Source organism: Saccopteryx leptura, chromosome 8 (assembly GCF_036850995.1).
Source record: "Saccopteryx leptura isolate mSacLep1 chromosome 8, mSacLep1_pri_phased_curated, whole genome shotgun sequence".
Lineage (NCBI taxonomy): Eukaryota > Metazoa > Chordata > Mammalia > Chiroptera > Emballonuridae > Saccopteryx > Saccopteryx leptura.
This window is the reverse complement of record NC_089510.1, coordinates 55,624,136-55,639,413: the sequence shown is the minus strand read 5'-3', so window position 1 is coordinate 55,639,413 and position 15,278 is coordinate 55,624,136. Positions and strand designations below refer to the sequence as shown.

Genomic DNA, 15,278 nt, shown 5'->3' with positions numbered 1-15,278 from the left:
AGTATTTTTATAATAGCAAAATATACAAAAAATGTAAACAACTTGAATATTTATCAGTAGGGTACTGATTAAATAAGTTAGGGTACATTCATGCATGTAATATTATATACACATTAAAAATTATGCTGTGCCCTGGCCGGCTGGCTCAGCGGTAGAGCGTTGGCCTGGCGTGCGGGGGACCCGGGTTCTATTCCCGGCCAGGGCACATAGGAGAAGCGCCCATTTGCTTCTCCACCCCCCACCCCTCCTTCCTCTCTGTCTCTCTCTTCCCCTCCTGCAGCCAAGGCTCCATTGGAGCAAAGATGGCCCAGGCGCTGGGGATGGCTCCTTGGCCTCTGCCCCAGGTGCTAGAGTGGCTCTGGTCGCGGCAAAGCGACGCCCCGGAGGGGCAGAGCATCGCCCCCTGTTGGGCAGAGCGTCGCCCCCTGGTGGGCGTGCCGGGTGGATCCCGGTCAGGCGCATGTGGGAGTCTGTCTGACTGTCTCTCCCCGTTTCCAGCTTCAGAAAAATACAAAAAAAAAAAAAAAAAAAAAAAAAAAAAAAAAATTATGCTGTATATTTGCTGAAAGAGTGGACAGCTTCCCAAGTCCCCAGATCCCGGAGAAAACATACTTAGACTATGTAGCAGTCAATTCTGTAGGATAACCAATACACTTTTACTCCCAGAGTTGAATCATGGCTTACCAAGAAGCAGTTACTCATATTCACAGCCCTATTTCTGTCAGTTGTATTTGTAGTTTCACACTGAAAATGATGATTATGCAGATTGATAAAATGATTATGTTTTCATGAACATAAAGTAATGTGTTCTGAAAAGCTTCAATAAAAACTTGATGTCAAAATAAGTAAGTGCAAGACAACTTGCAAAGTTAGAAAAAATAAAGTAAAAATGTAGACTGTTTTATATTCATTTTATAGGATCTTTAAATTGCTAATCCAGTATAAAGAACATGAAACTGAAAGTTCTACATAATGTATTATGAGGCAATTTATACAAGAAATTTATATCATCTATGAAACTCAATCAGTGTACCCATACTCACAAAAAAGGTTTTGGCCCTATACCCAAAGACTGTTGAATAAATGTAAATTTAGGTGTTTTAAATTAGAATAAAATGTTTGAATGATATATCTTACCACTGTTTAATTCCCTTCACTTAATCAATCAACTAATGATCCAGATCTTGATGTATAAGAAGGCTTTTCCTATCGTTATCAAAAATGATGTGGAAGTTAACAGGTAAATAAAATGCCAAATGTTGGGGGGAAACCAAAAACTAAAGATGCTGTATGAATTAGAGACTATGCCTACCATAATTACCGTATTTCCCCATGTATAAGAAGCACCCTTTTCCAAAAAATTTGGGGTCTAAAAACTGGGTGCATCTTATACAGTGGTTGTAGATTTTTCAACTTGCATTTCATGCTTTTTCACACTTGTTTTTGAGCTCATTGTTGAAGACAGTGATTTGTCATCACACACAGCTGAGGACAAGCTAATGGATGGCAGTTTTGACAGTGATGAGGAGTTGTATGGATTAATTTTCTGATGAATAAAACTTGAGTTCAACAATATTATGTAATACTTATTTTTTTTCAAATTTTAGGCCCAAAATTAAGGTGCATCTTATATATAGGGAAATACAGTAAAAGCTACAATAATTAAAATAGAGTGGGGATGGCACTCAAGTAGAAAACAGACTATATACTTGAAATCCAGAAATAGACCCATTTACCAAAGGGAAGGGGGGGAAGACATTGAAATGTGACAAAATCAATTACATATGGAGTGGTTTATTTATTATTTTTTTAATTTTTTATTTATTTATTTTAATTTATTCATTTTTAGAGAGAAGAGAGAGAGACAGAGAGAGAGAAAGGGGGAGGAGCTGGAAGCATCAACTCCAGTATGTGCCTTGACCAGGCAAGCCCAGGGTTTTGAACCGGCGACCTCAGCATTTCCAGGTCAACGCTTTATCCACTGTGCCACCACAGGTCAGGCCATATGAGTGGTTTAAATGCAAAAATTAAGCCATAAAAATAATATAGAAACCAGAGAGAAACATTTTATTCATTCTAGAGTGGGGCAGTCCTTTCTCAGCATAATACAGAGCCCTGAAGCCCTAAGTGAAATAATTTGACTTACAAAAAGTCAGACATTTCTACATAGTAAAAGTCACCATAGTAAATGTCAAAAGACAAACTAGGAAAACTAAATTTACAACTCACATTACAAAGGACTAGTTTTCTTTTTTATCAAATTAAATTATTGGGGTGACATTGGTTAACATAGAAGTTTCAAGTGTATAATTCTATTATCATACATCATTTGTATATTGTTCTGTATACTCACTACTAGTTTTCTCAATAAATATAGAGCTCCTACAAATCCAAAGGATAACATTAAAGATCAAAGGAAAATGGGGGAAAAATAGAAAAAGTTCACAGAAAAATAATTTAATGGCTCTTATAAACATCTTTCATAGTAAGAGAAATATAACTTTTCTCCTATTATTTTGGCGATAAAGTTTAGTGACACCTTATATTGGCAATGGTATAAAGAACTGGATCCTCTTACACATCGGTGAGGGTGTAAGCAGACATTTCCTAGAGGGCAATTTAGCAACAGCTTTCAAAATTGAAAAGCACAAACCTTTGAGAAAACTCAGGTGAACCTAAGAACGGCGGGCACAGATCTAGTGGCTGGATGCACTGCTGTCTTTTGACCAAGGTTATTAAGCACCTGGTGTGCAGGAAGACGTTATGGCACTGATGGAGAAGGAACTCACAGACACTGACCTACTAAGAGCTACCTGAGCTACCTGACAGCCCCTATTATTCTGCCTTTGAACCTGACATAGTGAGAAAGGAATCTGAAAGGCTGGTTGCTTGACAACCAATTATATTGCTCAGTATAAAATGGTATGAACTGCCAGACCCTTCCTTGGGTCAGAAAAAATGACATTACTGTGTGGCAAGAATATGCAAACGATTCTATGGCCCAGTTAGAGTATCAAGTGGTTCAAAGTAAGAACCTGGAACTAATGTCACAGCATGGATGCAATGCCTGTAAAGTATATCATGAAATCTAGTTCACATGATTGAACATGCACAAGAAAAGCTCCAGAACTTAAGGAAACATAGTCAAGATTTTAACTGGCAGCAAAAGAACATGCAGCTCATAGCTGGATCTATGTTAAGAGAAATAGAGTTTAACTGGGTATCCCTGGTCAGTGAGAATCATGAGATTGAAAGGACTACTGTACAATTAGAAAATGAAGTCTTTCAAATTAAGCAGCAGCATGGAGAGGCCAATGAAGAAAATATCCTGCAAGACTTCTGAAAAGACAACTTAATTCAGTGGGTAGAAAGGAAGGCAAGTTGAGCTTTCACAGATCAGGCACCTGAACTCTGAAGGACAACAGCATCTTATGTAAATCACCAGTAAATTGTTTAGAAACCATAGAAAGTAGACTGTCATATTCTATATGTACATTAGCAAAATTAAAATTTTCAACTAGGTGGCAAAAAAAGAGAAAGAAAGAAGAAAAAGCACACATCCTTTAGCTAAGAATTCTACTTCTGCCTGACCAGGCGGTGGTGCAGTGGATAGAGCATTGGACTGGGATGCGGAAGACCCAGGTTCGAGACCCCGAGGTCGCCAGATTGAGCATGGGCTCATCTGGTTTGAGCAAAAGCTCACCAGCTTGAACCCAAGGTTGCTGGCTCCAGCAAGGGGTTACTCGATCTGCTGAAGGCCCACGGTCAAGGCACATATGAGAAAGCAATCAATGAACAACTCCGGTGTTGCAATGCGCAACGAAAAACTAATGATTGATGCTTCTCATCTCTTCGTTCCTGTCTATCCCTCTCTCTGACTCTCTGTCTCTGTAAAAAAAAAAAAAAAAAAGAATTCTACTTCTAGGAATATAGCAAAGGGCAAAGTGACCTACATAAGAGGTTATTCACTGTAGCATTATAACAGCAAATGACAAAAATCAATCTAAATGCCACTACCAGGAGACTGGTTAAATGAATATGATATATACATAGAATGGAACATTACAAAATGACTGCTGTAAAAAAGAATGAAGCTCCTTAGGTAATGATTTTAAATGAATAAGATATATTAAGTGAAAAAAGTAAAGTGCAGAATAGTGAGTATGGTGTTTTTTTATTTGTGTGATAAAGCAGGAGGTGTAGCAAAGAAAATTATTCATATTTGCTTTTATAAGCACAATAATTTTCTGGAAGGAAACTGGTAAACAGTAGTTACCATGGGATCAGAAGAAAACAAAACAATTCATTGAATATAACTTCACACTTTTTGTTTTTTTAACCATATAAATGTATTGTCTATGTAAAAATTAAATATTTTAAAGCAAGTTATAAAGTAATATATACAGTACAATCTCAATATTTTAAAAAGCACAGAAAAAAAAAGAAAAATCTATCAAAATATTAAAGAGCAATTGTTATTGCTATGGAAGGACTAAAAGATAGCACAGAAACAGGCTGTCAAGGAAAATAAGATCCCTCTAAGAATATGGTCATAATGTTATAGCTTTCCTGAGGCCCTGATTTAAAAATATATATACTATACACATTCTATAACACATCCTTATGAAAGCAGAGATGAAATGACCTGCGTGAATCATTGTACCCCCTCCCCCTCTCCAAGGGCACAACACCCAGAATAGCTTCTTGATGACGCAGCAGCCAGGCCTCTGAAAGCCTTAATCTTTAGGGAGGAAATGAAAGGGAAAAACAAGTCCTTGACACAGACTTCAATTTTTAGATCTTTACAAGGCAGAACAGAGCAGTGGTGAAATTAATATGAATCTTCTCTTTTTTATTCTTTCCACTGTAGTTGCTAAGTACATATTTGTGTTTGTGTGTGTGTGTATTTCTGTGTATGACACATTTGGCTGGTTTGCTGTTTTCACTATTAACACAACTGCTATTTTGCAGGTGGTCACATACTTTAATATATTTCATTGTGATAACAAACATGCCTTCACAAACATCTATAACCACATATGTTAAAATTATTTTGTATTTCCCAACCATCTTCCATTTGAGAATTTCGTGAACTTTACCATTTCATCATGACACATTTTCTCTTTCTGACACAGATGTAAAACTGTCTTGTAGTATGCATAAGAGATTACTCTAGATGACACTGTCAAATTAGTTACAGAACTCTTTTGCTATCAAGACACAGGTATTTTAACCACTAGAATGCAGGGCCACTAATCTGGTCGCTATTTTGGTGATCAGTCTGGGAAAATTGTATTGAGTTTTTGTAAAACATGTTGGCATAATTCCCAAAATCTAACTTGGAATATTGAGTAGCTGGCAATGCCACAAATTAATATTAAAAGTATCAGGAGGAAGGGGAATCTCATTAGAGAAACTAAGTTTGTTTGGGGTCATGTTGTGCATGATCTGTAGGACAGAGAGCCAGATAATGTCTGGCAGACAACCAGCCTTGTGGATCTGGAGTTCAGCAGAGATGTCGGAACCTGGGGTTATTAGTGTATTGATGAAAATTAAAACAACGTAGATGGATAAGACTGTTTCAGGAAAATGTACAAAGAAAGAAGAGATAAGGAAATAGGACAAAACCCCATTAAACACTAAAATCTAAGCGGAAAAGATTTCAGGGAAAGAAACTAAGAAGGAGTGGTCACAGAGAAGAGAGGTGTCTACAACATGATAAAATAATAATGCCATAGCCCTGGCCGGTTGGCTCAGCGGTAGAGCGTCGGCCTAGCGTGCGGAGGACCCGGGTTCGATTCCCGGCCAGGGCACACAGGAGAAGCGCCCATTTGCTTCTCCACCCCTCCGCCACGCTTTCCTCTCTGTCTCTCTCTTCCCCTCCCGCAGCCAAGGCTCCATTGGAGCAAAGATGGCCCGGGCGCTGGGCATGGCTCTGTGGCCTCTGCCTCAGGCGCTAGAGTGGCTCTGGTCGCAATATGGCGACGCCCAGGATGGGCAGAGCATCGCCCCCTGGGGGGCAGAGCACCGCCCCTGGTGGGCGTGCCGGGTGGATCCCGGTCGGGCGCATGCGGGAGTCTGTCTGACTGTCTCTCCCTGTTTCCAGCTTCAGAAAAATGAAAAAAAAAAAAATAATAATAATAATAATAATAATGCCATAAAAGTCAAGGTCTGGCCTAACCCATGGTGACACACTGGATGGAGCGTTGACCAGGAATGCTGACGTTGCTAGTTCAGGGACCCTGGCTTGCTTGATCAGGACAGATGCGAGAAGCAACTTCTATGAGTTGATGCTTCCCACTCCTTCCCTGCCCTTTCTCTCTACCTCCTCTATCTAAAATCAATACATAATTTTTTTTAAAAGTCAAGGTCTGATGATGGTCAGTAGTGAAGAATATAAGACAGTGTTTAAAAGAGAAATGTTCATTGGATTTGGTAACATGGCACGGATGTCATTTTTACTTAAACTTTAGTACCAAGATCATCAGTGGTAAGAGAAGAAACCAGACTGCAGTGGGTTAATTTATTTTGTAAATAACTTATTTTGTAAATTCCAACATTCATAATTATTTTTTTCACAGGACTATATGTACCTTGAAACTTAAAAACTAAAGGAATATTGCCCTGGCTGGTTGGCTCAGTGGTAGAGTGCAGGAGTCCTGGGTGCGATTCCTGGCCAGGGCACACAGGAGAGGTGCCCATCTGCTTCTCCACCCCTCCCCCTCTCCTTCCTCTCTGTCTCTTTCTTCCCCTCCTGCAGCCAAGGCTCCATTGGAGCAAAGTTGGCCCGGGTGCTGAGGATGGCACTGTGGCCTCCACCTCAGGCGCTAGAATGGCTCCAGTTGCAACAGAGCTATCCCAGATGGGCGGTGCATAGCCCCCTATTGGGCATGCCGGGTGGAACCCAGTTGGGCACATGTGGAAGTCTATCTCTTTGTCTCCCCGCTTCCCACTTCAGAAAATAAAAAAAAGACAATATTCTCTAAATATTTCTCAGATGTGTCCTAGGATGACCTTAAAAGGAAAATCGCAATGATTTATCATCATTGTTCTTATCCTCTTCCTTGTCATCATCATATTATACAGTCCTTCCTTCAAAGGCTCACAGACTTCAAGTGGCTATGATCTTTTACCTGCCAACAACTTAATGCAACTCTTTCTTTCCAACAACTATTCACCCAATCTGGCAAAAAAAGGTCTACATACCTGGTCATGGATAAGCCCATGATAGAGGATGCTCCGCATGTCCCTGCAAAGCCGTTCTAGGCCACCATACTTGGACCAGACGTTGGGGCTGTTTGCTGACACCAAACCCTCCACAGTAGTCTTCAAATTACCCAGCAGCTGCCAGTGCTCTCTCCTGCAAGAGCACCAATTATACCAATGGTTAGTTAACTTGTTGTACTAATCCTGTCATGTCAAAGAAAGTCTATGGCAAGAAATCTTCTGCCTTACATCCTAACATTCTTTCCCCTATTCATTTTTTTACTTGGTCATCAGACCCAATTCTGAGAGGCTTGTGCATGCGGGAGTCTGTCTGACTGCCTCCCCGTTTCCAGCTTCAGAAAAATACAAAAAAAAAAAAAAAAAAAAAAAAAAAAAGAGCCTTGAAGTTTTAAAAAACACTAATAAAAAAAAAAGGCAAGCCTGACACAGTAGATAGAGCATTGACCTGGAATGTTGAGGACCCAGGTTTGAAGCCCTGAGGTTGCCAGCTTGACTCATCGGGCTTGAGCACAGGCTCACCAGATTGAGTGTGGGGCCGCCAGTTTGAGTATGGGATCATCAACATTATCCCATGGTCACTGGCTTGAGCCTAAAGGTTGCTGGCTTGAGCCCAAGGTCACTGGCACAGCTGAAGCCCCCCAGTCAAGCACATATGAAAAGCATTCAGTGAACAACCAAAGTGACGAAACTACGAGTTGATGCTTCTCATCTCTCTCCCTTCCTGCCTGTCTCTCTCTTTCTCTCTCACTAAAAAAACGATTTTAGCTTTGCAAGATGATCTTTGTCTACTGTCATTTGATCCTCACTAAGTAGCCAATAACCCTGTGTTTTTAGTAGTATAACCCATCAAGATCTTTTCGTGGACAATGAAATTACATGGGTAACATATAAAGAGATGAGGACATTTCTTCAAAACCAGAATTCTTTTGCTAAACAAACAAATCAAAAAACAACTTTTTTTCACTATATTTATAGCACTAAGTACATATACCTATACACAAATATTATGAATAAGAATATAAATTGCCCATGATTTTTCCCATGATTTTTTAAGTTATAATTGAGACAAAATATTTTAAGTTTGCTTCTGAGCCATTTTGAGACATGTCCCCAAATCAGTCAACTATTCACTTATTCTCTTGGACCATCTAAAGCACTTTAGTGGAAAAGTTTAAAAATTGCTGCCCTTACCTAACTGGTGGTGGCAGAGTGGAAAGAGCATATATCTGGGAAACTGAGGTCCCTGGTTAGAAACCCGAGGTTGCCAGCTTGAGTGCAGGCTCATAGATTTGAGTGTGGGCTTGCCAGCTTGAGCACGGGGTCACTGGCTTGAGCTCAAAGGTTGCTGGCTTGAAGCCCAAAGTTGCTGGCTTAAGCAAGGGGTCAACAGCTCAGCTTGAATACCCCTGACCCCCGTCAAAGCACATATGAGAAGCAATTAATGAACAACTAGACTGATGCAACTACAAGTTGATGCTTCTCATCTCTCTCCTCCCTCTCTCTTCCTTCCTGTCTCTCTCTTCCTCTCTTTATCATCAATAAAATAAAATAAAATAAAAAATGAAAACTGCTTCCTAGATGATCTTCAAGGTTTCTCTTAAATCCCCAGCATTTTCTCCATACAGTTTACAACACAATTAAAAACTCAAAACAAATTGCAATCAAATGAAAATAGTTGGATGCACTGAATCAAACTGAAAAAGGAAAACATGAAGAGATGAGGTGTCCAACTCTTCCTTTTGGGCCCCCAACTGTTAAACTGGACACTTTACCTTACCCCTTAATTTCTCTTTAGAATAACACTCTTTCTTCTTTTCAAGAACAGTAATAAAAACAGCAATAATTTCATCAAGGAACTTTCACCATAACTATTTTACATTATTTAAATACCTACAGGGGCCGGGTTTGGTGGCTCAGTGGATAGAGCATCGGCCCAGCGTAAAAACGCCTGGTTCAATTCCCAGTCAGGGCACACAGGAGAAGTGACCATCTGCTTCTTCCCCGCTTCTGCACCCCCTTTCTTCCTCTTCCCCTCACACAGCAAGTGGTTCAATAGGTTTGAGCGTGGCCCTGGGTGCTGAAGATAGCTCTATTGGAGCTCATCAGCCTCAGGTGCTAAAAACAGCTCGGTACTCGAGCATCAGCCCCAGATGGGGTTGCCAGGTAGATCCTGGTTGCATGCCTGTGGAAGTCTGCCTTACTATTTCCCCTCCTCTCACCTATAATAAATAAATAAATATCCACAGGGAGCCTGACCAGGTGGTGGCGCAGCGGATAGAGCATCAAACTAGGACGCAGAGGACCCAGGTTCAAAACCCCAAGGTTGCCGGCTTGAGTGTGAGTTCATCTGGCTTCAGCACGGGCTCACCAGCTTGAGCATGGGTTCATAGACATGACTCCAAGGTTGCTGACTTGAGCAAGGGGTCACTCACTCTGCTGTAGCCCCCTCCCCCCGTCAAGGCAATCAATGAACAACTAAGGTGCCGCAATGAAGAACTGATGCTTCTCATCTCTCTCCCTTCCTGTCTGTCTGTCCCTATCTGTCCCTCTCTCTCCCCCCCCCCTCTCTCTCTCTCTCTCACACACACACACACACACACAAAATACCCACAGAGACGAAAGGATCCTGAATTGGAATACTTTCTATCAGTACTCAAAATTAACCTCTCTTACACATTTTTGTATATTTTCTGAGCCATTTTTAAAAAGTAGTGAGAATTTTTTTTTTTAAGAGAGAAAGGAAAGGAGACAGAGGTAGATAGAGATTCCCTGACTGGGGATCAAACTAGCAACCTCTGCACTTTGGGACAACACTAACCAACCAAGCTATCCAGCCAGGGCTCATTAAACATTTGCTTCTAAAGAATCACACTGTTCTGTCCACCCCCCCCCCATTTTTATTGAGACGTAATTGACATATAATATATTAATTTCAGGTGCATAACATAATGATTTGATATGTGTATATACACAAACTGATTACTACAGTAAATTTAGTAAACATGTAGCCTCACATAGTTATGATTTCTTTCTTTGTTGTTGTTGTTTGTTGTTTTTTTTTTTTTACAGGGACAGAGAGAGAGTCAGAGAGAGGGATAGATAGGGATAGACAGATAGGAATGAAGAGAGATGAGAAGCATCAATTATCAGTTTTTCGTTGTGACACCTTAGTTGTTCATTGATTGCTTTCTCATATGTGCCTTGACCGGGGGCAGACCGAGTAACTCCTTGCTGGAGCCAGTGACCTTGGGTCCAAGCTGGTGAGCTTTTTGCTCAAGCCAGATGAGCCCGCGCTCAAGCTGGCGACCTCGGGGTATTGAACCTGGGTCCTTCCACATCCCAGTCCGACACTCTATCAACTGCGCCACTGCCTGGTCAGGCATGATTTCTTTCTTATGATGAGATTTTTTTAAGATTAGTCTTTTAGCAACTTTCAAATAAACGATACAGTATTGTTAACTATAACATGCTATATATTACAACCTCAACTTATTCACCTTATGACTGAAAGTTTGTGCCTCTGGACCACCCTCACCAATTTCAACCACTCACCACCCCTGCCTCTGGTAAACAACAATCTGTTCTCTGTTGCTATGACTACTTTTCAGATTCATATATAAGTGAAACCATACAGAATTTGTCTTTCTCTATCTGACTTAATTCAATTAGCATGATACACTCAAGGTCTATCTATGTTGTTTCAAGTGGCAAAATTTTCTCTTCTACCTGGCTGAATAATATTTCAGGTGTGTGTGCATATATCAATATCACATTTACTTTATTCATTAGTCTGTCAGTGCTCACAAAGATTGTCTTCACGTTTTGGCTATTGTAAATAATGCTTTGATAAACACGAGAGTGCAGATATCTTTTTTAATTAGTGCAGATACCTTTCTGAGATAATGATTTTGTTACCTTTGGACATATACCCAGAGGGAGAATTGCTGGATTATATAGTAGTTCTATTTTAAATATTTTGAGGAATCTCTGTACTGTTTTCCATTGTGGTTGCACCAATTATAATCCCATCAATAATCCCATCAATGGTGTGCAGGAGTTCCTTTTTCTCCACATCCTCATCAACAATTGATCCTCACCAACAATTGTTACTGCTTGTCCTTTTTTTAAAAAAATATGTTTTAGTTACATACAGATTTCAGAGGGAGAGGAAGGGAAAGAGACAGAAACATAGATGTTTCTGTATGTGCCCTGACCAGGAATCGAAGTGGTAACGTTTACATATAGGACTGATGCTCCAACCAACAGAGCCATCCACCCAGGGCTATCTCTTATCTTTTGGATGCTAACCCTTCTAACATGTGTGAGGTGACATCTTATTGTGGGTTTTTTTTTGTTTTGTTTTGTTTTTATTGTGGTTTTGATTTGCATTTCCCTGACGATCAGTGATGTGGAACATCTTTTCATGTACCTGTTGGCCATTCCCCTGGTTCTATTTCTACACTGTACCTGAGAGATATCTCAAGATAACTAAGATGTACACAGGGCTGAGGTGGTCATTAAAATGATTATTTATCATTGTACTATGAGAAACTGCCATTACAAAGGCCAACTGACTGCCAACTTTTGCTTAAGTGACTCTCCATCTCCTATGCTTCCTCAGAGCTAACCTGGCCTATTCTGACTGATACAACTTTTACATTCCAACAAATTACAATCAAGTCTTGCAGGCCTAGGAGCCAGTCTGGTTCCTCAAGTTACTATGCATATCTGTGTTTTTATTCTTTCTATATTGATCTAACAAGCCTAACTGTCAAAGTACATCATGATAAACCTGGAAAGCAGACACCTAGTACCCTATCATCCTATGGCTTTGATTCTAAAATTATACAAAAAGCACTGAAATCCTAGAAACCTTAGCATTCAAATCTACCGAAAACTCCTCTGGACAACATTAAAGAATTTTCCTTGCCTACAATAAAGTGTTTCTGAGATACTAAAGCTACAAAAAAATGTGGCTCTTACACTAACCAAACCATCTACATTTGGTACATGCTCATGTAGAAGAAAAGTAAACTTTAAAAATAAATAATTTAGCCTGACCAGGCAGTGGCACAGTGGATAGAGTGTCGGACTGGTATGTGGAGGACCCAGGTTCGAGACCCCGAGGTCACCAGCTTGAGCACGGGCTCTTCTGGTTGGAGCAAAGCTCACCAGCTTGGACCCAAGGTCGCTGGCTCTAGCAAGGGGTTACTTGATCTGCTGTAGCCCCATGGTCAAGGCACATATGAGAAAGCAATCAATGAACAACGAAGGTGTCACAACAAAGAACTAATGATTGATGCTTCTCATCTCTCTCTGTTCCTGACTGTCTGTCCCTATCTATCCCTCTCTCTGACTCTCTCTCTGTCTCTGTAAAATAAATAAATAAATAAATAAATAAATAAATGATTTACATACCAAGTCTGTTTAGTGTCTTTACCTTTTTTAGGATCCTTTATCCTAATGATATGGTTATCATTTTCAGAGTTGAAATACTAAATTCAGTTGAAGCCCATACACAGTGGTTGGATTAATTCATTCACACCTGAATCTTAGATGCAAGTACACAGATCACTACAAAAACTCAAATACTCCACCCCATTCTTTAACCGTATTTTAGGAAGTAAGGTTAGTTTTTCCTAGGTTAAACCCGTTTAATAATAATTCCTTGGATGGTATCACCCCGTATTCAAATGTAACCTTTATTTGGGCACAGGCCAGGCCTTTGCAATGTATTAGGTTCAAAGCACCCCATTGCAGAGTCACTTCTGCAAGTCCATAGAGCATTCTCCTTTGATCACCATAAATTAAAAGCAGTCTTTATAAGTCACTCACCCTGTGCCAATGAAGAACCAGGACTGAGTGACAAAGGCCAGCCAGCACAATCCATCTCTATGTGAATCATTTTCATCAATCAGCAGTAAGGCCAATCTCAGAATAATATCGTGCCTAGTTTCTTTTAATAGAACTTTGACTATATTCCTCTTTTAAAGGGAAACAGGAACAGGAATGGCCTCACAAGGCAATGGCACAGTGGATAGAGTATCATCCTGGAATGCTGAGGACCCAGGTTCGAAACCCTGAGATCAACAGCTTGAGTGCAGACTTATCCTTCTTGAGTGCAGGCTCACCAGCTTGAGCAAGGGGTTGCTGGCTTGAACAAAGGATCATAGACCTGTCCCCATGGTTGCTGGCTTGAGCCCAAGGTCACTGGTTTGAGCAAGGGGTCACTGCTCGGCTAAAGCCCCTAGTGAAGGCACATATGAGAAAGCAATGAGTGAACAACTAAGATGCCACAACTATGAGTTGATGCTTCCCATCTCTTTCCCTGCCTCTCTCTCTCTCTCTCACTTAAAAAGAAAGAGAAAGCCCTGGCCGGTTGGCTCAGTGGTAGAGCGTTGGCCTGGCGTGCAGGAGTCCCCGGTTCGATTCCGGGCCAGGGCACACAGGAGAAGCACCCATCTGCTTCTCCACCCCTCCCCCTCTCCTTCCTCTCTCTCTCTATTCCCCTCCCACAGCTGAGGCTCCATTGGAACAAAGTTGGCCGGGGGCGCTGAGGATGGTTCCATGGCCTCCACCTCAGGTGCTAGAATGGCTCCGGTTGCAACAGAGCAATGCCCCAGATGGGCAGAGCATCGCCCCCTGGTGGGCATGCTGGGTGGATCCCGGTCAGGCGCATGCAGGAGTCTGTCTGACTGCCTCCCGTTTCCAACTTCAGAAAAATAAAAAATTAAAAAAAAAAAAATAATAAATTAAAAAAAAAAAAGAAAGAGAAAGAGAGAGAGAAATAGGAATTGCTTAAGCAGCTCAAGGATATCCAAGAAAAACTTTTTCCTAAATAACAACTCAGTCTTAAGTTTGCCAAATCACAATAGATATGTGGCATCCATATGATAGAATATCATGAAACTATTAAAATTTTTAATTAGGAAAAGTTTCTAAAGCTACTAAGTTAAAATATAAAAAGCATAATATAAAATTATATTTGTGATCTTAACATTAAAATACTGAGAAATAATATGTTAATAGTGGTTAACTTTGGTTAAATGAGGGAACTGTAGAGAAGTTGTTTAGGCCTTCCTTGAGACTATCAATTAATGAAAGATCAATAATCTGAACAAAGTTAGTAAACAAGAAGCTGGAAAGTACCATGAACTTTTAAATACTCAAGTATCAAGGGCATCTTATGCTGAAGGATTGTGGTCAGGCAAGCACCTGGGACTTTTTTTTTTTTTTTTTTTTTTTTTACAGAGACAGAAAGAGAGTCAGAGAGAGGGATAGATAGAGACAGACAGACAAGAACACAGAGAGATGAGAAGTATCAATCATTAGTTTTTCATTGCAACACCTTAGTTGTTCATTGATTGCTTTCTCATATGTGCCTTAACCATGGGGCTACAGCAGACTGAGTAACCCCTTGCTCAACCCAGCAACCTTGGGTCCATGCTGGTGAGCTTTGCTCAAACCAGATGAGCCTGGTGCTCAAACTGGCGACCTCGGGGTCTCAAACCTGGGTCCTCCACATCCCAGTCCAACGCTCTATCTACTGCACCACCGCCTGGTCAGGCAGCACCTGAGACTTTTTTTTTTTTTTTTTTTTTAAACTTACAGAGACAGAGAGAGAGAGTCAGAGAGAGGGATAGATAGGAACAGACAGAAACAGAGAGATGAGAAGCATCAATCATTAGTTTTTTGTTGCGACACCTTAGTTATTCATTGATTGCTTTCTCATGTGTGCCTTGACCGGGGGGGCTACAGCAGACAGAGTAACCCCTTGCTCAAGCCAGCGACCTTGGGTCCAAGCTGGTGAGCTCTGCTCAAACCAGAGGAGCGCGCGTTCAAGCTGGTGACCTTGGGGTCTCGAACCTGGGTCCTCCGCATCCAAGTCCAATGCTCTATCCACTACGCCACCACTTGTTCAGGCAGCACCTGGGACTTTTAATGCCAAAGGCACTTCCTGGAAAGAAGTAATGGGTTCCTTCTTAAAGTAGAGAATAACATAATTAGATAACACTGAGGTAGCAATTTTCTTCTTATCTGCCTCATATTTT

At 40.7% G+C, this 15,278-nt stretch overlaps 1 protein-coding gene and 1 pseudogene across 7 annotated transcripts in view; one reads left to right on the top strand and one right to left on the bottom strand.

The window, feature by feature from the left end:
• The window catches only part of RUBCN (rubicon autophagy regulator), a 61,755-nt gene that overhangs the window by 35,464 nt on the left and 11,013 nt on the right, over positions 1-15,278 (bottom strand). For all 7 annotated transcript variants that reach the window (XM_066347108.1, XM_066347112.1, XM_066347111.1 and 4 more), the window contains exon 2: positions 7,207-7,360. In XM_066347108.1, the coding sequence (XP_066203205.1) occupies positions 7,207-7,360 (154 nt within the window). The remainder of the gene's footprint in view (positions 1-7,206; positions 7,361-15,278) is intronic.
• On the top strand, positions 1,188-3,343 carry LOC136380046 (pre-mRNA-splicing factor SPF27 pseudogene; annotated as a pseudogene).